General features: G+C 45.8%; 1 protein-coding gene across 4 annotated transcripts in view; it reads right to left on the bottom strand.

Annotated features, from left to right (window-relative positions):
- The window catches only part of NIT2 (nitrilase family member 2), a 717,582-nt gene that overhangs the window by 376,050 nt on the left and 315,664 nt on the right, over positions 1-25,868 (bottom strand). For 2 of the 4 annotated variants that reach the window (XM_069639171.1, XM_069639169.1), the window contains 2 exons: positions 25,482-25,526; positions 16,136-16,224 (listed from right to left, as the gene is read on the bottom strand). In XM_069639171.1, the coding sequence (XP_069495272.1) occupies positions 16,136-16,224; positions 25,482-25,526 (134 nt within the window). The remainder of the gene's footprint in view (positions 1-16,135; positions 16,225-25,481; positions 25,527-25,868) is intronic. The other 2 variants (XM_069639173.1, XM_069639170.1) reach the window with 1 other exon arrangement.

Raw genomic sequence — 25,868 nt, 5'->3', positions numbered from 1 at the left:
TGTGACAGTTCTGTTCTTGAACCTTGTTTCAGTGATGGTAAGCACATGAGGATCCACGAGTTCGAGGAGGTTGCGAATATCAGTGGAGTGTTTAACAGCAGAGCGAGTGTTAAGGGTGGCAATGTGGGACAGTGGTTCACCCCTCCAGCCCCCAAGGGTGACAAGAGGGCCAGAGAGGTAGTTGTGGATGGAGGATAAGTCAAGGTCGACAAGGGTGCCGGGACAGAAGGGCAAGGCCCATGCATCTGAACAGAGGAGGAGGAAGGCACAGTGGGCAAGTGAGCCTGGCCGGAGTGGGAGGTAAGATTAGAGAGGCGAGGGAGGAGCCTGTCAAAAAGAAGGTTGGGTTGAGGACCCTGAACCATGATGGTTGAAATAGACATTAATGATGACCCTAGTGGAAGAAATACGGCATGTCAATCAAGGTGTCCTCATTTCCCTGGGCCCTTTCTCTTCCCAGGTGATGCTCCCGCAGAACAACACCCCCAGGTCAGGAAGCGTCTGTCTTTCCCTGGCCACCTGGGAGGAGACTTTAGACAGGGTTGTATTGAGAAGGACGTAGGATCCAGCACAAGGTCTTCATCCTGTTGGAGAAAGGTGCAATAGAGTCTGTACCTGTCGTGGAGAGGAATCAAGGTTGGTAATCTCCTTATTTTCTGATCCCCAGGAATGACGGAGGACTGCAACACATCTTAGACTTGAGACGCTTTAACAAGTTCCTCAGGAAGGACAAGTTGAAGATTGTTACTCTTTAGCAGATCCTTCAGGGCCATTGACTTCAGGATTGGTTGGTGTCACTAGACCTTCAGGATGCTTACTTTCATGTCCCAATCCATACCAAACACAGAAAGTACCCGAGGTTTGCCATTGGTGCTTCTCATTATTAGTTTGGAGTTCTGCCATTCGGGCTCACCTCTGCCCAAGGGTTTTCACCAAGCTCATGGCAGTGGTGGCAGCAAGTCTAAGGAGGGAAGGGATGACATGTATTACTTACCGTAAAAGCATTTCTGATGATTGTATCTGCTTAGATTCACATGCTGTGCATATGGTCCGACATCCAGTGGTAACCGCGGAGTATTGCATCTTGTCTTTCGGGGACCGAAAGGGGACGTCGGCATAGGCGTGTCTGTAACACTATCACTATTGTGACGTGTGCAGTACCCAAAATCCCTCACATGCCGAGGTCCCTCCGATTGTATTTTTTCTGCCATGAGGGAGCCCAAGGCTAAGTGAGTGAGTACATTAAGAGAGAAAGTAGTAAGAAGTCTATGTTCCTTCCACCCCGAGGGGGTAGGCAGGGAGGGCGCATGTGAATCTAAGCAGATACAATCATCAGAAATGCTTTTACGGTAAGTAATGTATGTCTTCTGAAGCTTGTTAATCTGCTTAGAATCACATGCTATGCATAGACTAGCGAGCAGTACCCGGAGTTGGAGGTGGGTTGTAAGAAGGAACAGTAGAGAAAAGATGTCTTAGTACTGCTTGTCCCACCTGAGAATCAGACCTAGAATGAGTGTCTAGGCAATAGTGTTTTGTAAAGGTGTGTACAGAACTCCAGGTTGCCGCTTTGCAAATGGACTCAAGGGGAACATTTGCAATGAATGCTATGGACGCCCCAGTGCCTCGAGTAGAGTGTGCTCTAGGCTTGAAGGGCCGTTCTCTCTTTGCAAGAGTGTAACAAAGTGTGATGCATTTGACAATCCACCTTGAGATTGCTGATTTAGAGACAGGATCCCCTTCTCTACCAGCTGCTACTGAAACAAACAAAGAATTGTTTAGTTTTCCTGAGTGGTTTGGTTCTATCCATGTAGAACATGACTGCCCTGCGCACATCTAGTGTGTGAAGGCTTCTTTCGGCCATGTTAGTAGGTTTCTGGAAGAACGAGGGTAGTTCGATTGACTGGTTCACACGGAACTTACAAATAAATTTTGGCGCAAACCTGGGATGTGTGCGCAGAACTACCTTATCTTTGTGGACTGTGACAAAGGGGTCTAAAACAGAAAGCCTGTAGTTCGCTAACTCTTCTGATAGAAGTGATAGCCACTAGGAAGGCTGTCTTATAAGTCAGGTCTTTCAGACTTGCTTTATGCACAGGCTCAAAGGGGGGACCCATGAGCCTGGCCAAAACCACATTCAGATCTCACCCAGGGGCTGGATGAGAGATGGGAGGATAAATCCTCTTAACCCCTTCCATAAAGGCCTTAATTACTGGTATCTTCCACCACAACACCTTTTGCTGTGATGTGGTGTAGGCTGACAACGCAGCTAGATGAACCTTTAGGGAGTTGAAGACTAACCCAGAGTCTAAAAGATGGGTTAGGTAAAACACAATGTGTGAGGGCGAACAATCGATGGGATTGACGCCCTTGGAAGTGTACCAGATGACAAAACGTTTCCATTTGCTGGCATAGCAATAACGTGTGTTAGGCTTTCTTGCCTCCCTCAGTATGTCCATGCATCTTTGAGGGAGTTGCAGATGTCCAAACTCTATGACCTCAGGAGCCAGGCTGCTAAGTTCAGAGTTTGTGGGCATGGATGGAGCGTCTCCCCCCTGTCCTGAGACAACATGTTGTACAGGCAGGGCAGCTTGACTGGTGGGAGAGGGACATCTCCATCAGATGAGCGAACCAGGGTTGGCGTGCCCACATGGGGGCCACCAGTATCATGGTAACTGGTTCCTGGTGCATCTTGTGCACTGTCTTGTTGAGAAGGGGAGTCGGGGGGAAAAGCGTAGACAAATTTCCCTAAGTTATCCAGAGACCGTTCCCCTTGGATCGGTTCTGGGGGTACCTGGAGGCGTAGTCTTGGCATTGGGCGTTCTCCTGAGTAGCGAATAGGTCGATCTCTGGAAACCACCATTCTGCGAAGACGTTGGAGACAATGTCTTCGTGCAGTCGCCATTCGTATTCTTCTGGCAGAGGAAAGTCTCTGCTGAGTACGTCGGCCAGAAGATTGAGTTCCCCTGGAACATGTTGGGACAACAAAAACATCTTGTGTTTGAGAGCCCATATCCAAATGTTTTGGGACAACTTGGATAGCCCTGGAGAGTGAGTGCCCCCCTGTTTGTTCAGGTAATACATTGCTGTAGTGCTGTCGGTTAGGACCAGCACTGTCTTCCCTTGCAGTTGCTCCTGAAAGGATTTCAATGCTTTGAACACTGCTAGTAGCTCCAGTGCATTTATGTGGTTGGTCGCTACTTGAGGGGACCACACTCCGTGTGCTGTCTGCTGAAGCAGGTGAGCCCCCCACCCCGTGAGAGATGCGTCTGTCGTGAGAGTGGCTTCCACTGCAGGGGTGGTGAAGGTCTTCCCCACCAAGAGGTTTTCTTTTGACCACCACTGCAGAGAGAGAACGAGGGCTGGCGAGACAAATACCAGATCTTCCCATTGGCCGCTGGCTTGACACCACTTGCTGTTGAGCCACTCTTGCAGGGGACGCATGCGCAGCCGCGCGTGGGGAAATAGGTATATGCATGATGCCATCATCCCTAGCAAACGTATGGCCTTGCGTACCGTCACCTCCCGACCGGCTACATACTGAGGAACTTGAGAGAGCATGTTCTGAACCCTCTCGTTGGAAGGGAAGACTAGACCGTCTTCTGTCCGAATCAGTGCCCCCAGGAATTGTTTTACTTGGCTGGGGACTAAGCTGGATTTCTTTTCGTTGATAGAAAATCTCAGGCTGAAAAGGAGATCTACTGTTTTTTGGGTGTTCGAAAAACAAACGTCGAACGAGTCCCCCGTGATGAGCCAGTCCTCGAGGTAAGGGTAAACTGGAACTGATAGTCTGCGCAGGTGTGCTGCTGCCACTGCCAGGACCTTGGTAAACACTCTTGGCGCCGAGGCTATGCCAAATGGGAGTACCTTGAACTGGTAGTGTTTGTCCTGAATCATAAACCTTAGATATTTCCTGTGTGCTGGCAACATTGAAATATGAAAGTATGCATCTTTCATGTCCAATGTTGCCATAAAGTCCTCCTGTTTCAGCAATGGAATCACCTCCTGCAGTGTTACCATGCAAAACTTCTGGGGTTTTATGAACTTGTTCGCTGGGCGCAGGTCTAGAACAGGACGCATGGTGAGATCCTTTTTGGGTACAAGGAAGTACACTGAATAGATACCCTTGTTTACCTTAAGAATCGGGACGGGTTCTATGGCGTCCTTTTCCAGCAGCGCTTCCACCTCTAAAATCAGGATCTGCAGATGTTCCAGTGAAAAATGTCGTGGACGCGGCGGTCTGGAATGTGGAGGTCGGGTGAATTCCATGCAGTACCCGTGGGCGACCGCCTTTAAGACCCACTAGTCTTAAGTTATTCCCCTCCCATGCCTTGAGGAAAGATGTTAATCGCCCCCCCGACTGGGGAGACATGGGAGGGGACCTGAACTTGGTGGTCATTTCTGACCTGAGGTTGAGGCACCTCTGGAATTGGAGCCTCTGCCTCTACCTTTGCCGTGCTTCTGACCCCTCTGGGGATAGTAGGTGCGGCTTCCGGAGGATTGATTAGTGTTGAAGTTCCCCGTGCCGTAGTAATTCTGACCGGCACGGGTCGGTCCTCGAAAGGACCGCCGAGAATGATTGCCTCTCTGAGAGGAGGGCTTCTGTGCAAAATTCAGAAATCTGGTGCAACGACTTAATAGTCTCGTGCTCCTTCTTGGCCGTCTCCAACGCTTCATCCACCGGTTTCCCGAAGAGGTTAGTTTCTTCTATGGGTTTGTTAATAAGGGAGGCCTGGGTCTCAGGCCTGAAGCCCGACGTGTGCAGCTATGCGTGTCTTTTTAGGAGGGTACCCTGTGCAAGAGACCTGCCCGCTGTCTCTGCGGTGTCTAGGGTATTCTTCACCACATTCTGGTTGGCAAGTTTCCCCTCTGAAACGATGGCGAGAAGCTTAGCTCTGTCCGGCTCCGGAACCTCCTGGAGGCCTTCCTGGAGCAGATTCCATTGTGCGTCAACATAGTTTGCTAGTAACGTGGTGTTATTAGCAACCCGAACGGTATAAGCCGCAGCTGACGTAACCCGTTTGCCTAAGGCATACCATTTTTTGGACTCCTTGTCCGGAGGTGACTCTCCCGTGGCAAGGGGAACCCCTGCTCTCTTACGAATGTTGGTCACTACCAGCGAGTCCGGAACGGCCTGTCCTCCAATACAGAGAGGGTCGGTAGGTGAGGGGAGGAATAATTTTTTGGCCCTCGGGTTCACAGCCCAAGTCTGGGCGGGTGTGACCAAAGATGGAGCTATACATCTCTTTACAGAGTTGAGGAGAGGAATAGACTGGCTTGCTGGGGGCTTTTCCTTTATAATGTCCTCCACAAAATCCTGCTCGGGCAGGGCTTCTAGCGTGGCAATTTTGAAAAATTCTGCCGCTTTTTTCAACATAGTGTTGAAAGCCATTTGGTCATCCACCGGGGAGGCCTGTCGAGCCGGGGAGGAGTCAACGCACACGAAATCGGAGTCCTGGTCTTGCTGTGACCACGGGTCGTGTGTATCTTGCTGGGTTTCCTCCGAGTTGCCCGTTGCATCTTGGTCTTCTCCATAATGGTCGAGAAAAGAGGACTCCTCTTCTTCCGCATAGATGTCCCTATATGTGTCCATTTGGACGTCTTCTTGGACGTCTTCTTGATAGGTAACATGGGGCTGAACATCTTGTGTGTGAGGGTCAGGATCTACCAGAGTGTTTTTCGGCGGAGGCTGTTCAGAGGCCCTGAAAAAATGCTCCAGCCGATCCATACATCCCTCAAATGTTTCCGTAGTCCATTTGGAGGACCCAAATGGACCTGGGTGAGAAGAAACCACGTTCTTCGCTCTAAGGCGTTCGGAAGATCTTCTCAGGGTGCTAGAGAGGGGCTCTTGGCTATCCTCGTAAGCATCTTCAGGATCGTGGCCCAAATCCATCGAAGATCTTTCAGCGGATTGGCCCATAACCTTGGGCGGAACAGGCATCAGGCCCACCGCCGCTGCGATCCTATTGATACTCTTACGGATAGTAACCGAATCGTCGAGAGACAAAGCTTCCCATGATTGATCGGTAGTGGAAATTCCTTACGTGGCGCTAGAGGTGCCAGCGGGCGGTTTCTCGGGTAGAGGCCTAGTCGTAGTTTTGGGGCCTGTAAGGGCCTTGGAAATCGTTGAAGTTTCTTGTATGGAAATCTTGACGCGTGTCGTTTGGGGGGTAGCGCCCTTGTTATGTTTGTTATGCCCAGCCGTCATGCGCTGCTGCGGATCCGGGGAAGGCTTTGGATCCGAACGACCCGTGGGCACTGCCGAAATTTCCGGCGGGCCCGTTAGCGCTTTCGCCTTTTTCGACGATGTTGTCGAAGACGGCGTGTTGGGTTGTGTGCTTAGTGCAGTGCGATTGTATGCCCCTGTCGCCGGGTGTGATCCCTGTAGCAAGACCAGAGTCGAGCCTGGAAGGGTCGGGGACGGGCGTGGAGGACCTAGAAGTGTCCACCTCAAGGTCTATAATATCCGCATTGGACGTTTGGTCATCCGAAGTACCCCCGTCACTTTCGGCTGGTGTCGCGGTAGGGGAGGGAGGCTCCACGTGTGACATGCCGTACGCGGCCCACCGCTTTAACCGGCGCTCCCGAAGCATTTTAGGCTTAAGGAGTTTACACGCCGAACACTGCCTTTCGTCATGCTCTAGGGGGAGACAAGCGTTACACGACGTATGCTCGTCTTTCCAGGGATATCTGACCCTACACACAGGGCAGAATCTAAATGGAGTCCTTTCCATAGCAGAAGGGAAGGGTGACCAGACCAAAGAGGAAAGCAGTGGAAAGGAGGAAAGACATAATAACAATATGGCTACCCCGAGCCCACTCTCCCTACTGTATAGGTCGGCCAGAGGGCCTGACCACGTGGAAGGCCGAACGCCAGATCTTAGGCGTCGGAACCCACAGCCGTCGACAATTCCCTGTAGTCTTTGTCGAAGATGTTCTTGTAGGCGAAATGACTTAACGGGGCATAAACCGAGAAATCGGTAAAATAAACCATGTCTCTTGTAAGAGCTCCGCTTAGGGCGACCAGTTATCTGGGGGGAAAAAAAAAATCGGAGGGACCTCGGCGCGTGAGGGATTTTGGGTACTGCACACGTCACGATAGGGATAGTGTTACAGACACGCCTATGCCGACGTCCCCTTTTGGTCCACGAAAGACAAGATGCAATACTCCGCGGTTACCACTGGATGTCGGACCATATGCACAGCATGTGATTCTAAGCAGATTAACAAGCATCAGAATCCCATCTTCCCCTACCTGGATGATTGGCTGATCAGAGCTTGGTCTCCCGAGCAGGCTCAGAGTCATCTCAGTCATACTTGCCACTTCCTCCATAGGCTGGGCTTCTCCCGGAATTTCAAGAAGTCCCAATTGACACCATCTCAGAAGATTCAGTTTATTGGAGTGATCCTGGATTCGTCCTCTGGGAAAGCCTCACTCCCACCTCCTGCACCCCCCCCTCCCCCTCCCGAGTTGAGGGCGTAACATCTTTCGGAGATGGTCCAAAGGTTTTTAGAGTGCCCAGTATCTTCCGGCCTTCAACTTTCTGCCTTTGGCATCCTGCATTTTCCTGGTGCCAGAAGCCCATTTGAGAGTGAGGTCCCTTCAGTGGGCCCTCATATCCCAGTGGTCACAGTTCTCTGGCAGAATGACAGACCTTCAGGTCACGAAGATGGTTGCACAGGAAATCCTGTGGTGGACCTGTCGGGAGAACGTGATGAAAGGAGAACATTTTTGGCAACCATTGTCCGAGACGACAGTTGTGACAGATACCTTCCTCACAGGGTGGGGAGCCCATATGAATGACCTTTCTAAATCAACGGTCGTTGGTCTGTGTCAGAGTTCAAACTTCACTTCAACCTTTTATAGCGGAGAGCAATCAGGCTAGCACTGATGGCTTGTCTGCCTTCTGTGCAGGGGAAGACTGTGCCGTTAATGACAGACAAGACAGTGGCCATGTATTATATCAACAAAAGAGGGGGTGTAGGGTCACTACCTCTGTGCAGAGAAGCAATGCAGCTCTGGTTTTGGGCACTACAAGAAGGAATCTCTTTGATGGCAGTACACCTAGCCTGAGAAGAAAACATAGCGGCAGATGATCTGAGCAGGCAGTGCACTGTCTCCCACGAGTGGCAGTTGACTCAGGAAGTCCTTTTAGAGATCTTTGCCCTTTGGGGAACCCCTCAGGTGGATCTATTCACATCCAGTTTTAACAGGAAGTGCAGCCTATTCTGCTCCAGAGAATTTTCTCAGAGAGGAGCTCCCTGGGGCGCGTTCGTAGTGGTCTGGCAATTTCCACTTTTGTACATGTTTCTACCAGTCCCCGTCATTCCTCATGTCAACAGGAGGTTGATAAAGTTTGGGAAATCCATGATCCCGATTGCTAAGGCCAGGAGAATGTGGTACCCAGAACTTCTAGAGATTGCCATTTGCCCTCCAATTAGTCTTCCACAAAGAGAGGACCTGCTCTCACAAGTGGTGGGGAGGGGTCTCCTTCATGCAGAAATCAGTACTCTGAACATGCAAGGCTGGTTTCTGAGAGGTTAAAATACAAAGATTGGGACCTTCTGGAAGATCAGAAGCTTTCGGCCAGAAGGCCAGCAATAATGTCTCTGTACCGCTGCCATTGAATAAATTCTGCAGCTGGTGCAGGGATAAGGGTATTGACCCTTTTACATGAAACACTCCTCCTATATTATCATTCTTGCTTCATCTGGCCCATCAGGGACTTCAGGATTCCACGGTAAAGGGTTATTCAGCAGCACTTTCCATTTTTAAGCATTCACCGAATCAGGGCTCCTATTTCAAAATCCCTATAGTAATTCAGTTCTTAAAAAGGACTAAAGCACATCTATCCCCTGGTTCCATTTATTGTACCAGGTAAGGGACTTGAATTTGGTGTTAAGGTATCCAATGGGAGCAAAAAACAAGGGATGGGGCGGGAAGAGTGCTTGCCAACTGCTAAAAGTTGTGCCTGAGCAGTATTCTTTAACATGAAGGAGGAAAGGGGTGGGCAGTCAAACCCAAACAGTGGGTTTAAGAGTGACGGTAGTGCTCACTAACCGTAATGTGTTATGAAATGTCTGAGGATAAAAGACTGGTTCCATCCACATGTATAGGTGTGAAAAATTACCTAATAGATCATCAATAGGGTATATGTTTAATCAAGGCTTGTCCGGACACAGGAAGACAGAAGGACCTACCTCTCATACAGGATATCCCTAGTGTGTGCTGGTGCACCACCTGTCTATTAGTGGATAGAATAAATAATAGAATATATGGAATACATTACTTACCGTAATCGTATTTTTGATGCTTATATTTTCTTCGATTCACATGCTATGCATAGGACATCTAGTGGAAGCTGCAGAGTATTACAGTTATTTTCGAAACTCGAAAAGGTACATCGAGTGGGCGTGCCAGTAATACTGTCCCTATTGTGACGTCTACTGTACCCCATGGTGCTTTAATCCTTGAGGTCACTGATATTGTTTTGTTTCCGACATGAGGTAGCATGAAGTGTAGCGTGAGTACAGGTGTAGTAAAGCAGATTATGTGTCAGATAAGCCCAGAAAAATATCTATGCACCTTCTACTCCAAGGGGAGGAAGGGTGGATCTAAGCAAATGCAAGCATCAGAAATACGATTACGGTGAGTAATGCATTCCTTCTGAGGCGGATGGAATCTGCTTAGATCACATGCTATGCATAGATTAGCGAGCAGGTTGTGAGAAGGTACAGCGGCAAATAGCTATTTTGGAAATGATCTTAGGTGAAAACCTAGGGTGTGTTCTTCGTACCAATTTGTCCTCCGGGATTACAAAGAAAGGGTTCTGCACTGACAAAGCTTGCAGTTCATCGACTCTCCTTATGGAGGTGCTAGCCACCAAGAAAGCTGGAAAGCCGTTTTATACGTGAGGTGTTTAAGGCTTGACTTCTGCATAGGCTGAAAGGTGGGTTCCGTGAGTTTAGCAAGTAATACATTGAGGTCCCAGCAAGGAGGTGGGTTTGAAATATGAGGGTGGAGTCTTTTTACACCTTCCATGAATGCCTTAATGACAGGTATTTTCCACCATGACACCTTATTCTGAGAGGTGGTGTATGGGGATAGAGCAGATAGGTGAACCTTTATTGAGTTAAATACTAACCCTGAGTCCAATAAGTGAAGCATGTAATGAAGAATGTGTGATAGAGAACATCCAATTGGGTTTGTTTCCATCTGTATATAGGTGAGAAAAATTACCTAATGGGTCATTAATAGGGTATATGTTTAATCAAGGCTTGTCAAGACACAGGGAGATAGGATAGGGAAGGTTCTAGCTATCCCTGCCTCTCATACAGGATATCCCTAGTGTGTGCTGGTGCCGCCGTCTCTATATCGAATGAAGACATAATCATGCATTATCCTTCAAACATAAGAAGTGATTATTTTCCCTTTGATTTCTTTTCAGGGTTGCAACAAATGCCTCTCTAAAGTAATTGGAGGTGAGAACGTTCTAAATACTTCTTGTTGGCACAAAAACGATGTGGCTAATTGTGACTGCATGTATGTAAATAAGCCTCATATTCAAAAAGACAGTCTTGAAGAAGGTGGTAACAATAACATGAACCACCGAAAATGGTTGACAAAGACATGGTGATGGTTGGAACTTTACTACCATATACTACGCTAGAACCACAGGGAGACCTGGTTATCGGGCTGGTTATTACTTTGGTTCAGTCTTCATAATAATTTGTACTATCTTTTTGTTTTTTTATCTTTATCTAGTTTGAGTATAGAACTCTAGAGTATGGGCTAATAAAGTTGTTGTTGCCATAAATACTGACTGGATGCTCTATGGCCTTTCCACCTCCTATTTTAATCAAGTAAGGCTTTATGAGCTGGCCCTTCCGATTTCACAAAAGGTACACTGTGAGAACTGCAGAACTATGGCTGTCTGACACATGCTATGCATAGGCCGACATCTAGTGGAAGCTTCAGAGTATTACAGTTGTTTTCGAAACTCAAAAAGGGACATTGACAGGGCGTGCCAGTAATACTATCCCTAGTGTGACGTCTACTGTACCCATGGTGCTACACGCGTCGAGGATCCGCAGATTGTTTTTTTCCGCCACTGTGACCGGTCGCTGAAAGCGGAGTTCCTTCTGGCATATCGCCATTTTATTAACAAAAATAAGAGCTAGTTACTCTTTCTGTCCTTTATTAGCCACTTCACCTACAATATCTTCGGAGACGGCTTTGAGGACTACATTCGTCGACTTCATAATTCATCATCGACAAACTTTCCAGACAGCTTTGGAAGGTCTCATCAGGCCTTAGCCCGCACAGTAGGGAGGCTGGTTACATTTCTTAGTTCCCTAAGGGAATGCATTTTCCCCTCCTTCCCACTTTACTCACCAAGCTGGCTTTCTCACACAAAATGGAAAAGACACCATTTAAATTGTGTCCTTCTTGTAATCGAAAATTTCCCCGGAAGGCCTCGCACTGGGTGTGCAACTATTGTCTTACAAGGGACCATAACAAGGGCAACTGCAAATCTTGCAAGCTCTTAAAGGCCAAAACCTTAAAGGACCCAAAGACAAAGCGCTGGGCCCACCACGCCAAGCAGGTCAAGGCTGTCATGGACATTGAGGGTGCCTCCAGTGACTGCAGCACTGAAGGATGTATCGGAGTGCCATTTAACTAAAAAAAAAGAAAATGGTTGCCTGTTTTTTATCCACCTCCTCAGGAGGAGAAATTGCATCGTTTAGACCACAGGATGGCCTTAAGCTTCTATATTTCTAGAAAGTCCAAAATCAGGTAAAATGACCAGCTCTTTGTGGATTATTCAGTTCACAAATTGGGACAAGCTGTCACTAAACAAACCATCTCTCGCTGGATAATTCTATGCATTTCCGAATGCTATACCTTGGCTGGCAAAGATCTGCTCGATGGTCTAAGAGCAAATTCCACCAGAGGAGTGACTTCTTTGACTCTTCAAAGAGGGGTGCCCATAAAGAACATTTGCAGTGCGGCAACTTGGTCCTTTTTGCACACTATCAGCAAATCATATTGCCTGGATTCTATGTCAGGTCAGGAGGCAAGATTTGGCAAGGCTGTGCGTCACAGCATTAATCAGCAATACATTCTCTGTTCCCACCTCCTTCAACATACTGCTTTGGGAGTCTATCAAAGATGAGGAATACATGGGAGGACAATCCATTTGAAGAACAAATTACTTACCCCAGGTAATGTTCTTTTGACTGGATGTTCCTCTCACGTATTCCTCACCGCCCTCCCAACCTTCTGTACACAGGTGGACTGGAAATCCCCAGTCCTAGCAGAACAGACATGCCGTAAATCCCGGACCCAATAACAGAAATAGTCAAGGTAAATGGCAAAGTTATGCTTTATTATCAATCCATATAAAGCAGGGGCAGCAACGAGCACACAACTCTCCAATTGGACCATTTAGAAAGAAATGTAACGCTATTGTTTAGCTAGAATCACAAGAGATTTCCTTACTTCAGAGTCTGGATAGGTTGCTTTAGTTCAGTTTCTCTGTTTTCGGTTATGTGTTGCGCCCATAAGCCTACAGGTCACCTGTTGCGCAGTAGAAATTGTTAAAGTAAAGTAAAACTCTTCAAACTCACAAATGGAAAACACCAGGTTTTACTCTGAAAATAGGTCACCTAACAATCTTGGTTACAAAACCTACAGGGATTTGGGATTGGTTAGGGGAATTGTCTACATACGGGATACATAGGTGTTCGTTTCTTCATTGGTCAGGTCTATTTGATGGCCCCACCTTGGACCCCCTCTGAAATGATAAAAGTTAAAGACATCATAACAACAAATTATTGGCTACGGCACCAGCATCATTTCGAGGGTTGTGACTGGGTATTTTAGCAGTTCATCATCACTTGATCAAAAATAGCAGTAAGAGGGTAGACATCAAGGAGCTGCTTCTTCCAATTAAACAAGACACCATCTCTGATTTCCTAGGCTGCATGCCAGGACTTTTAACTTTGAACTTGGCCTTATTTGGCATCTTTGTTCTGAGACCTTGAAGGGGGGAAGGCATGGGCCTACCTGTGTTCGAGGTTAATGGGTAGCCACTATTCTCCAACTATAAGTCACATGTGAGGAGACCACAAATTGGATTATTCTGCTCAGCTTTGGTTAAGGTTTTAAGCCCATATTAATGTCGGTGCATATACCCTCTCTGGCCACTGGAGACTTGCTCGAGCTATCCTCCATCCAATATTAAGCTTTAATTACTGGACATCTGGCTTTCAAAGATTTTTTGTTGTTCTACTTAATTAAAGAGAAACGTGTCTTATGCTACAATTGAGAATTATTATCTTCGGTTTTCTTCTGAGCTATCCAAATCTCCCTTTTCCACAGTAACGTTGGCAGGGCTTGTGCAGCTTCTGTCTGGCCAGCACAAATATATATATATTTAGCACTTTGAATCTCTCTGTAGCTGTGAGGCTTCTCTGATGCTTTTCATTCACTAACATGACATTTCATCCAAAATGGCTGCTCGTGACTGTTGCATTTCTACATTAAACAAGCTTTGCATGTTTATCGTTTGCCTTGCGTTTCAGCGTATACGTCGATTATGATATGTTTCTACTGTCTATTGGTGCAGGTAATATTCTTCATGTCTAAATGCAAGTTTTGGCCTAGAGTCTGCGTTTCTTCATGAGTGCATATACGCTTTGTGTCTAGTGTGTCTACGTGAGTCCGCTTGAAAGGGTTGTCACTTGCTCTCATCTTCGGTTACAGCATGTTAATTTATTCTAAAGCTTGCAGAATCATCTCTTCAATGGTTCCAGGATTAGGTTGATAGGGTTGTCTTATTGAATAGAGTTTCTCACATTTGCGGTATAGAGGCGGGGTTGGGTCTGACACCATTAATGACGCATTCATCTGTCTCTCGACACCACCCCTCTATTTTGACAAGAATTTCTTTATTTTTACACCTTCCTCTTTCAACATCTGGGCCATACCTTTAAGATGGCTGAGCATAGGGAGGAGAAAACTAGAACAGAGTCAACAGTGTAGCGCAATCTACTTATACCAATGTTGATGTAACAGCCAAGGACAGGACAGAGGGCGTCCAGGGCCATGATTCAACGACGCACAGTGCCAGATACTATGATAAAGGTTTCAGAAGCTGCAAGCGGATTTAGTATATCAAAGATGAGGAATACATAGGAGGAACATCCAGTCGAAAGAACAATCACCAGGGGGTAAGTAATTTGTTCTTCACCCCAAGTGTCAACCAACAGCAGATGAGCCTGCTATGCAAGAACCTCCCTACTGGTATGGGCAAACAAGTTCTCATTGGGATTAACTCCCCCCCTAGGGGACAAAGACTCCCATTGTTTATTAAGATCTCCATTAAATCCAGTCTTCGCTGCTTATATGGGAGTAAAGGAAGTTGTTGATTTGCTGAAAACTGTCTTCGCCCGATAGAAATGCCAAAACTCCTTGAGAATGAAGATGTGATCAACAGAACTTTGTCTCTCATTACAGAAAACCCTATAAAGACCCTTAGATTCTCATCTGGAGAGAGAGAAGAGACCAACTGAAGTACAGTCAATTAGCTGGGGTGGAGACGGGCAGAGTAGATGTAGCTGCTACAGCGCAGAACCAACACTGGAGGCAGTACCACAGAACGTATGTGGTGGGCGAGGAGCCAGAGGAACTCTGCCGAGCCAAAGAGCTCCGACCTAACAGCCCTGCACCCAGAGACACCCAAAGAGGAAGAAGAGATACCGGAAAACCCATGAAAAAGTTGCCATCAGAGGAAACCTGAGAAAGAGAAACTCGGAGGCCACGAAAAGGAACCAGAGAAAGTACCGGTGAGCTCACAAGAAGGCTCATGCCGGAGAAGGCCAAAGGCGCCAGTTAGAGCTCAGCTGAAAAGAGCCCACCACCAACAGAGCCACCAACCCACTCTGGAGAAAGCACTGTAGAGAAACAGGTAAGAAGTATGGGTTCGAGAAACAGAGGTGGGTAGTTGAGCTCCGCAACAAACCCAAAGAAATTGCAAATCCCACGACATCCAAGGGAGGTGAAGTCCATGAATGTGCTAGTCACCAAGTCGCAGAAGAGATGCCTAGAATCTCCAAGAGAATCCAGACGGAGTGAGGCAATACCAGAGCAGGGTGTAAACTAAGGGGCTAGAGGGCCCAATGAAAGTCGAGAGTGACCAAGTAAACATACTGCAGTTTAGGATAACAAGGTTGGCCAGGATGTCCATGAAAGAAAGTGGACCATAATACAAACCCTTAGCACTACCCTGAAAAGAGGTGTCATTGATCAGGAAAGGGGGCTAGCAAGATATACTCCAAGTATCTGGAAGGGGATGGGAAAAGTAACCTTTCTGTATTTAAGTGAAACTTCAACGTTTTTGGAGGACTGAAAGGGACACCAGTTCATTTGAAAACGCTTGAGACTCATGAACTGCAGCAAACCTGAGGATCTTTCGTGTAAGAGACTTTTGGCAAATGCCAACTGCAGGGAATTGTGAAGAATGTTGATTCTCAAGTACTGATGAAGAGACTGGTGACAAAGGCCAAATAAAGAGAACTGTGATGAACATTTAGTTTCAAGGAATATTTGGGTCAGCTACAAGATCCTTAACCTAATAGGCATTTGTTTTAGTTCTTGTGATTTGATGGAAGGCCAGTTAGATTAGGTTTCAGACTAAGGACAGACTTGTTATTTTCACAGAACAACCTGACAAGCAACCTCAGGTTTTCAGTTTTACATAGGGAACCACATGGTAGCAATAAGGCCAGATTAGGCCTGATTTCATTTAAGGTGATACAAGCTTTTGTTTGAATCATGTCCAGTGGTCCAACTCCCATTTATGGCATGCTACAGTGGATAAACTCAATTTTCTGATCAGCTAAAAGTCACCATAGTAATTATATTTGTTTTATAACAGTTTTGGCGGGAACAGTGTTGTATTGTAGTTTACTGTGACACTATAGGACACCTCATCGGTCATATAAAGGCCATTTTCCCTTTGAAATAATTTCCAAACGATGTAAGTGGAAAAAGGAAAGAATTGCATTTTTATTGTATCTACCTTGCTGCTTACAAATCAAAGTTTCTAGTCAGACATGCTCAGACTTCGTTTACCTTTCTATGCTTTACCAACATTTCTCCATCAGGACTAAACACAGCACATGTATTATACAACTTCCCTGCATCCTCTTCTGGAATGGAGCCTGTGAATGAGAAAAAAAAAAGTATTGACTGCAGCAAGCATCGACTCATCGGGAGTCAACAACCTAACACCTCTAATTAGCACAACTTTGCAATTTGTTCCCACAGATTTACACAGGAATATCCACCTTAAAATCAGAATCATGCAAAAGAAAATCAAAACGTAGGGAAAGGAAGGCATACGGATTGGCAGTTCAAATTAGAAATGTTTTGTTTTTGGTTAACAGAACTACTAGTAGTAGCGATGGCAAATTGATGGCTGATCTTCTGCTCTGCCAAACTCCTAAAGGACTTCCTGAAAAAAAAGGTGGAAGAACCCAAGTCAAACTTCCATCATTGCTCTCTTTTGGATATCCTCCTCCTCTGTGGTCATCTCACTTTTCCTACGCTCAGACTTTCCTTGTTCCAGCGGTCCGTTTCTTGGTTTCATCCAGATCTCTTGGACTACTTCACTACTTACAATCCTTCACCAACATCACCTAATTTGTACCTTAAACCTCTGATCAGACCTGCTTGCATTGCCGTTTAATTACTTTTATATATTTAGATGACCATGTTCTTCTTCTCTGTTACATACATGTATAACTGATGTTCCCTAACTGATGTATTTTTCTACGACTGCGTTACTGCACACCAATGACTTCTGGCTTTAACTTTATTACTTATAAAGCACCACTTAGGGCACACACAAAAACAAAACAGCCAAACAGGAGGGGACCAAACAAACAAAAAGGAGAGACCAGGAAGGAAAACCAACTATAGAGGACAACTAGTCCACTCCTTTCCCTGAGGTAGGTCTTAATCGCTCTTTTGAAGCGAGCCATGCAGGGAATAGTCTTCAAATGGTAGCTCATTCCATTATCTGGGGGGCCCATGTGTAAAATGGACTCCCCCATACTTTGAGTTCATACGGTGGCTGATCTAACAGTTGAGAGTTATTAGATCGAAGTACTGTCCCGGAAGTTGCCAACTTGAGCCTCTCAAAAAGATATGGAGGTGCAATACTATTCAGACATGTATGGGTCAAAGTCAGTGCTTTATGTTGAATTATGTGTTTTACTGGGAGCCAGTCGAAGTCAGACCTGGCAGTAATAATACGGTCCTGCCTGCCCAACTCAGGGACAGCCCGCACAGCCCCATTTTGAATCGTCTGAAGTTTATTCAGCCTTGTTTCATGCACTGTAAAACAAGAAAAATAAATCAACATAACATGTTTGCTCCCAAAATACCAATTTTTAGGGCTGGTTGTATGATTTGAAAAGACCCGTAAGGCAAGACGTGCATGGCCCCAGAATGTTCGCATATATTGACATCACCAGACAGGTATCACAAACAAATTACATCACAGAGATGGACAGGCTTTGACACTTGAGGGAAATTGTGGGAAGTTCCATTACAAAAAGGTAATAACTAGCAACCGAACTGAGAAATGTGTGATGTGCAAAATAGGAATGGTCACTATTCTTATTATTAATAAAATACAATGAGCAAATACCATGTGTTATGGAGGTTTTTGCAAAAGTTCTCTTGTGAGTGGTGAATGAATACCTATCCTCAGTGAAATAGCACAATGTCTATCAAGTTAGTCCCAACTTTCACAAATGATAGTATGGCTGAGCAGTCAGGCTTTATTTCAAGGATGTACAAAGAGTGAGTGCGGGGATTTATTATGCTACATAGTATATAAAATCTCTGGAACCATCTGCAGGTGAGTGGGCAGGGCGTTGAGGTGAGGCATCACAGTGGAGACTCAACCTCGGGCACCGGCTCCAAGGACAGGTTGAAGGCTGGGCAGAGGCGCAGAGGCCCAGCATGAAATGCAGACAGCTACTTACACATTTCGCTTGCATTCCCAGCATCCAGATTGGCCAGCTTTGCCCCACAGGCGCCAACATATAATGAAATTATAATTGTGGAGCAAAGTGAACTCTGAAGGCCAACTGCAGTGTATGGTATTGCAGAAGATCTGTATATGTGCAAACCTAATAGAACTATTGATCACTACTTTGTAAACATCTAGTTAGCTTTGTGTATTCATTATGTAAAAGGAAAGAAAGTAAGTCTGAGCAGAGTGGATGGTGTAGAAGGCAGGGAACTGGGCAAACTAGGTGTAATATTGTAGCTTTGCCGCCATCTCATTTTCAAGTTAACTGGTATAAAGCAAAAGGGAGATCAGACTGTCAAGGAGTATGGAGTCAGCATATGGGTTCAGCATCAGTTTCACAGATTCATGCGATCAGCAGACCACAGGACTAAGTTACCATCACTCGTCAATATGATGCACTTTTCCCAACAAAAGGAAATATAGCTTACACAATGAGATTTATATAAAGTGGCAGGTCAGAAGAAGGATGTGGAGTACATTTGAAAAGTGTATTTAATAAATAATAATATGAAGGCCTAACTTCCCTATAGCTATGGGATATTCCCTAAATTTATGAATAACTAAGGTGCTAATCAGTCATTGGTGAATGTCCAAAAGGAATAGGTCTGTTGTCCAAAAGCTAATGCTAACTGACCCTACCATTAACCTAACAAACTAGGGTCAGGAGAACAACTCCATTCTCCTGATGTGTGCTTCACGCACATCTCTTCTTAGTCTTTAGGATTTTTGTTAATAAGCAATTGGTAAAGTCTTTTGTGACTTTTCTTATCAGGTTGTGTAACTCACTCGTGAGATTCTTGACTTTAGTTTGCTCTTTAGAAATAGCCTACCTTGACTCTTGTCAAATCTTTGGATCAATCTTAATGAGCTTTGCATGAGCTGGCGGAGTTAATTTTCCTGTAAAATTCTTGTTTACTTGACATTGATAGTTCACCTTTTCATTGCCTGGTCTCTCCTGTGGTTTATTTAGAATACAGGCTTCTTTGGCCTTTAGTTCATCATATTCTTTCTTTGTTATAGTCTCTCTCAGACTCTTCATCTGGGGTTAACTTTCCTCTCTTCCCAGGGTCGGGATATCCTAGTCTTATTGATCTCCCTCTCAGGGATGTCTATTATTCTCTTTCTTTCGGTGAGACAGTTAACCTTTGCTACTTTTGGTTGCATGCTTTTCTCACTTATACTGAGATGAGCTTCTAGTGGTATTCCAATTCTATAGATCTTCTCAGGGACTTCCATTATTCTCCTTCTTAGATTCATGCAGTTCAATTTTATCAACTTGGCTTCAAAGCCTTTCTCCCTTCTACTGATACGAGCTTCTCCTGTTATTCCAATTCGATCGATCTCCGTCTCAGGTACATCTATTATTCCCTTTCTTACATAAAGGCAGTTTTAGTTTATCAACTTTGCTTTCAAGGTTTTCTCACGTGGTCAAGTCGCCACCGAATTTCCGACTCCAATCGTCTCTTTCAGTCTCCCATTCACGTCTGTCTTCTAGCGTTAGCTTTGCTGGTCCCAGACAATTCTCGTAATTTTTCAGGCTTTGCATTCTGCTGCAGTTCTGCCTCCTGCTAGTGTTATGCTACCAGAGGACATCCCTTGCTTCAGTATGCGTTCCTGTGTCGTCTCTCTTATGTTTAACAAGTACTCCTCTCTTAACCTACTCGTCACAGTGGATTGGTGATTTCCATTTAAAGAGGCGACCTCTCTTTCCTGATGACAGCATATTTTTACTTTCTCTTCAGTCAAGTCTCTTTACTTGGAAGTATTCGAGATGTTAGATAGTCCCATGTATGCCATCTAGTGAATTGGCTTAGGGAATACCCCACAGCAACCGGGGTCCTTGTCCCCTAAATGGGAGTCTCTCCCAGTGAGGTCCTGTGATGCTGGAAATGCATTGGAGGGACAGGGAGGCCCTGTCCTCATCCTGTACTTCTTTTTCTTGTGTGTTCTGTGTTGTTTTCTGCACAGGAGTCCATGTGAGACTCCTGGCAGTGCAGCTCTTCCTCCTCTTTTTGGGTGTGGTTAACAGACTGTTGGGATACTCTTGTGGCACCCATGGCTGGGGGTACACCCTATACCCCTAGTTTAAGTTTTTGGGCATCTGTGTGTGGCCTACAGAGCAGGGTGCGGGCTGGTCGCAGCTCCATGCTGAATTTGACAGGCGCTCCGAGTGTCCTCCATTTTGGGATACCCAGGCCCTGGCACTGGAATCAGTTGATTCTTGATAGGAGACAAGATGGCCACTGTGGCCTCTTGGTTTCTATTACCTGTTACCTTGTTTTCCCAAAGTCCTGGGAAGCCCTGACTCTGTACATTCCACTGACTGGCTGTTGGATGGAAGTTCCATATATGGTATTGTGGGGAAGTCCAGGCTAGACTGGCTGGAGCCTTCCCAATGACTATGTTGTGGCTACACACTTTGGGTGGGACCTGGGTGAATGGAGTGTGTGACCAATATACATTTCATGGTTTGGGTGTCTGGTTTTCTGGTGTGATACAATGAATGAGACAGCCCTGCCCGAAACTGGTATGAATGCAGTGCAGTGTGCTGAAAGGCTGGGTGCTTGCTCCAATCCACATTCCTTGTTGTGTCTGGATGGAGAAGAATGGCCTGAATGCACTGTGAGCCTGATTGGCTGCCTTCCTGCTGAATGCCTTTCTGAATGATTGGCTGCCTGAGCCTGGCTCAGCAGTGTGAATGAGAGACAGAACACTATATCTGGGGACCACTCACCAGAATTTTTCAGAAGCTGAAGTTGAAACTTGATGCTTATCTTTAAGCCCAGCTAGAAGAAGGTTTAGCTGCCGCTTTCCTTCGACGCAATCCGAAAGCGGTCGTGTCTGCAAGAACTGATCCAAGAGAGGACCTGGTGTCATGATCCCAGTAAAGGAGCACAGTTCATTCAGGCACACCAGGGAAGCAAGGAACTTTACATCAGTCAGTGGGTCAACAGTGGCTACAAGCCTGGCACAAATGGCATTTGTCTCATTCATAGAATTGCTCACATAGTGCTTACATTGGTAATCATACTCTCAACATGGCCGCCACCAAGTCCATTGTTAACTTACAGCACATACTACACCTATTGCAGAGGGAGCTACTTAAGCCGCGCCTTCGCTGGAGCGTTCGCTTTGCGTCTTCTACACTGACAGCGGGTAACGCTACCGGCAATCTTCTGACCGAACCTGTCAAAGAAAAGAAAATTCAGAGACATTAGTTTCCACAGAAAATCAACAGAATTCCAATGTCTTTGAAAAGACTTACCGAACCAAAGTTTTTCCGAAGCGTTTCTTCAGTCAGCTGTCTATCTTGTAGTCTCTGCATCTTCTGTCAGAAGTTCCATCACAGCAGCAGCATCTTCTTCACAGCAGTCTTTGTTCGCATTCGCAGTGCCTTCAATTCAGAAGCTTCCTCAGTTGACTCTGCATCGTCCAAAGGTATTTCATCTACAGCTTTCGGAAAACCTGCAAACAAAAGGTATTTTCAATAATGAATGAACTTCTAGAAATAAGAAAGAAGAAGCTTTACATACGTTGCTTACCTTAAGTTCCAGCAAGTTTTCTTCGGTTAGTTATTACTGCGCTCGTCTCTGAAGGCTGCAATTACTCAGTTAAGACAAACTTATGTTTTTTACACATTTCCTCAAACAGAGTGAAGACGCAGCCATCCCGCAGCATTTTATCTTTTCAGAGAACCAAGAACCTGCAAAAATAAAGGGAACATATAAGAAAGAGATCTCTCCAACGTAGGGACTGCCCAGAATCTGACGAACTATCATCTTTTTTCACCAAATACTTACCCAAGATAACTCTAGAAAAGCAAGGACATTATTCTGACAAGAATCATTTGAACACTGCAGCCTTTGAAGTTAAAAGTTTTCAAATCAACGCGCCCCTGTAGAATACAGGATGGAGAGCTCCACAAAATACATAAAAACAGGGGAGAAGGGAGGGATTCTCAAAAGGGGCACTGCTATACAGTTCCCCCCCCCAGCAAAATAGAAATTACAGTAGTTCTATTGTTATTATTGTCGTTTTCACAGAAAAAGAGCCCAAAAAGTCCCAAAATAACAGATCCTTTGGCTGAGAAGGCATTACGCTCACGCGGAGTCTCAGGTAAGCGTTACACCTGGCTAGGTGTCATGCCTGCTGGACATACCTCTGGACCAGGAACGACCTCTCCATACAAAATGAGTTACGCCCATAGAACCACTAGACCATTCTACTCAAGATGGAGGTTGTTCGATGCATTGCCAAGCGCGGATGTCCTGAGCTGCGTGAATCCTGTTCGCGTGCCAAATCTCCATGCAGACGCTGTCTGCAAGCGCGGCTGTCCTGAGCTGCGTATATCCTGTTCGCGTGCTAAATATCTACACGCGTCTGGCCTGGCTGCGTGTATTCTATCGCGTGCAATCCTGTACGTGGTTTTCTGAACTATTTCTGAACCTTTGGTACCTGTGACAGTTAACAGGTGAAATTCTAATTTTTGTTCATCGTGGGAAAGAAAGTATTTCATGAACTATTGGAAGGTCATTGTGCACAGAACTTTGGACGCTATCCAGTGGTGCACCAACCCGGTATCTAGCGAGAGCCTCGTGCCGTTCGGGATAAGTCTCCCTTACTAATTTTCCCTTCCTTGTCGTTTGTTCAACTCCTGGGTTTTCTTCACGGAACTTTCGTGGATTATTTCAGTTTTGCCACAAGGTCAGTGTCTGAATTAATGCTAAAATTGTGTTATCTTAGTAATTCGATTGGGACAGTTTCTTATGATACTTTATCTATCCTAGGCATACTTCCTCCGCAATTCCCACGCCCTTTCCAGTGATCCATCTCTCTGCCTGTTTCATCCAGTCAGAGTTGTATCATTTGGAAGGTCTAATTTGACCTGTCTACAATCAAGTCGAGTGAAAATAGGATCCAGAAGAGCCCTACCAAATTGTATCCTTTTTGGCTACTGTATCCTTTTCAGTTGATACATTGGTGATTTATGACACTAGGAGACCTCTTCCCAAGCTACGAGGCACTATCATGCACCAGCTTAGTTTCACCAAGGCTCCCTGGAAGTCAGTCCTCGAAATTGCTTTAGACCGGAGACGGGGACCACCGAGGAATCCTGAAGTATAGCACCAGGACGTCGAGGTAGTCGACCACCATCACAGTCACCCGAGGTTTGGAGGACAGCTGTAACCTCGTTAACCGGAGCCGCAACACTCCACCTTTTGCCTAAGACATTTGAAATCAAGGACAAACCGAGGAGAATCCGCTGGTGGATTTCCCGCCACCAGAAGTCAACAAAAACACCAATGAAGATCTGAAAGCCAGCCGTTGAAGGGTCCCAATCGTCGACACCAACGACCCGACGCCCTTGCTGGGCCTACGCTCTTCATTGACTCTGCTTTGCGGCAAAGTACTCACTTCACTGAGGTGCACCGCACACCTCGTCTTTACAGGATGTCCACTATCGATCTTCGAAAAGCACCACCAAGGCTGAAGCTTCCGTCTAGACGACATTGTGCACCATTTCTTCGAAGAATTACGACGACCCGTGGCTCCTGCCTCGAAGGGAGTTCACTCAAGAGGGATCCGTCGACGACCCATCGAAGAACTCTGCTAAACCAGGTACATTGGGGTAGTAGAAACGTTTTAGAAGGAACCAAGACTATTTTAAACATATATGGACAGGGTTTGTTGATGCACTTTATTTACAGGTTGCCCAGGTGGGGAATCCTCAAACAGAACTGTTTCTAGTGGTAGGGACTCAGTATTCTGCCATTTGTTTAACCCAACTTGTTTTCCTTCCTATGTCTATTGTTGAATCACTTCACTATTTGATTTGTATGCCATTGAGACTGTCAGAAGTTGGTACATTTTAATGGAGTCAAGAGTTAACTGTGGTACCACATAGACATTGTACATATTTATCATTTTAGTATTGCCCAAGCACAAAGTGTTTTATTGATTTTGTATATATATTGAACCTTATTTATATAAAGAACTGTGTTATCACTAACATTGTTGGTGGCTTGGGGACTACAATGTACTTAAGAACCAGCGTGCATCACCTCGAGAGAGCTTAAGCCTTGATTGCTGGTCCAACGTTACCTTAGAGAATCTTGGCAGGGGTGCTCTGTGCTTCTAATCTGCCATATAGAGGGCAGGAGTACAGAAACCCGCCTCCAGTCTTTACAGGTCCCATTTGCCACGGCCCGAAGGAGGGTGTTGCAGAGTGGACTCACCTCCCTAGCCTGTCAGGGGTGATATCCTGTGGGAGAAGGGACGAATTGCTTTAATTCGTCAAAATACACTATCCTAAACTTCACTGAAAAACATGGAGACAGTACAGTGTTTTAAAGTAGCAAAACTGAAATGATGCATTATTTAACAACTCAACGTTTTGGGAATGCAATTGCAGGACTGCCTTTCAAAAAAAGTTAGGTTTGTGGTCTTTGCCACACAGGATGTAGTTCGCTTCATAAAAGTATCATCCAGATTACTTCTGGTTTGCTATTATTTGTAAAAGAAATAACTTTTCTTGCCTAGCACTCCAACACAGGCCTTTGGCACTTTTAAGAGTCAGGGAGAGGATTACTGCTACACTCTTCTCCATTAGCCCCTTTGAACTTGAATGAACAGATAAAAGAAGGTGAAGAGAGCCATGATGGCAAGAGAAGAATGTAGGGTGAGGGGAGCTTTCATTGAGCAAGGTATTTTAAATAGCTAGCTGTGCTACACAAATGTCAATTTGATTAGCAAACCTACAGAATTGTATAACAAATTGCTATGCAACACTGCTTATTGTATGCCTTTTAGGGGGCATAGAAACGCTTCTGCACCCAGAGCCAGGAGACCCTGGAGAGTGTGTCCAACAATTAAAACATGATACAAGAACAAGGGTAGGAGTACAACTGATGCTGGCTGCTGCATAAAACAGCCCAAGAACTACTGTTGCACAGGAGAATTTAGGTCTGGCTGCAATTTATTGAGGTCTCCGATTGGTGTGTCTTGTACCTACAATGCATCAAAGACCCAAACTCGGCACATCCAGCAAGCAGATCAGGTAATCTCAGGTGAGACAAAGGGTCAAGCCAACCAGCAAGAAGACAATGTCGATGAGGAAGGCTATGGCTAATTGCAACCCCAGATGTCCTAGGAGGAGTAACAGGCAGCCACCAAGTTCCCCATCAACACAGAACAGCTCCCATAAGCAGGCACTTCAGGGCCAGAAGTTGTTTTCTAAGAGGATCAGCAGCTGCAAGCAATATTGAGTCCAGCAAAGATGGCAGGCAGTTCAATGGAGAAGGCTAGCAGAAGCACAGGAAAAGGCCAGCAAGGGATTCCACCAGCCACTATGTTAATGTTAAAGGATATTTATACCGTGCACGATCACCACTGGAGTGGTCCTCTGGCACCCTGGCAGATCTGAAAGGAAAGAGGGTAGGTTGGGTTAGTAGCACTGAGCGGGAAAAGTGCAAGAGATCTGTGATGTGCTGTTGGCAGCTTCAGTTTGGTTAACACTGTTCGCTGAGCTTAGGTGTGCTTTTTGGTTGGTAGCCATCATGTGCTGTTGTGCGAGACTATGTGTGGTTTGGCTGTTGAGGTGTAGTGAAGTGTGTGCGGTTTGTTGTGCTTTGGAGGTATGGTTGTGTTTTGAGTTTGAGGTGTATGCAGAAGAGTGAGTTTTTAGTAGGGTTGGTTAGTGGCATCACCATCTAAATGAACGCATGCCAATCTCCACAATTCTATCTAGAAGTGATGCGTGAT

The sequence above is a fragment of the Ambystoma mexicanum genome, chromosome 7q (genome assembly GCF_040938575.1).
Source record: "Ambystoma mexicanum isolate Mex_15411 chromosome 7q, UKY_AmexF1_1, whole genome shotgun sequence".
Lineage (NCBI taxonomy): Eukaryota > Metazoa > Chordata > Amphibia > Caudata > Ambystomatidae > Ambystoma > Ambystoma mexicanum.
The sequence above is the reverse complement of the archived record's forward strand: the minus strand, read 5'-3'. Positions and strand labels throughout refer to the sequence as shown.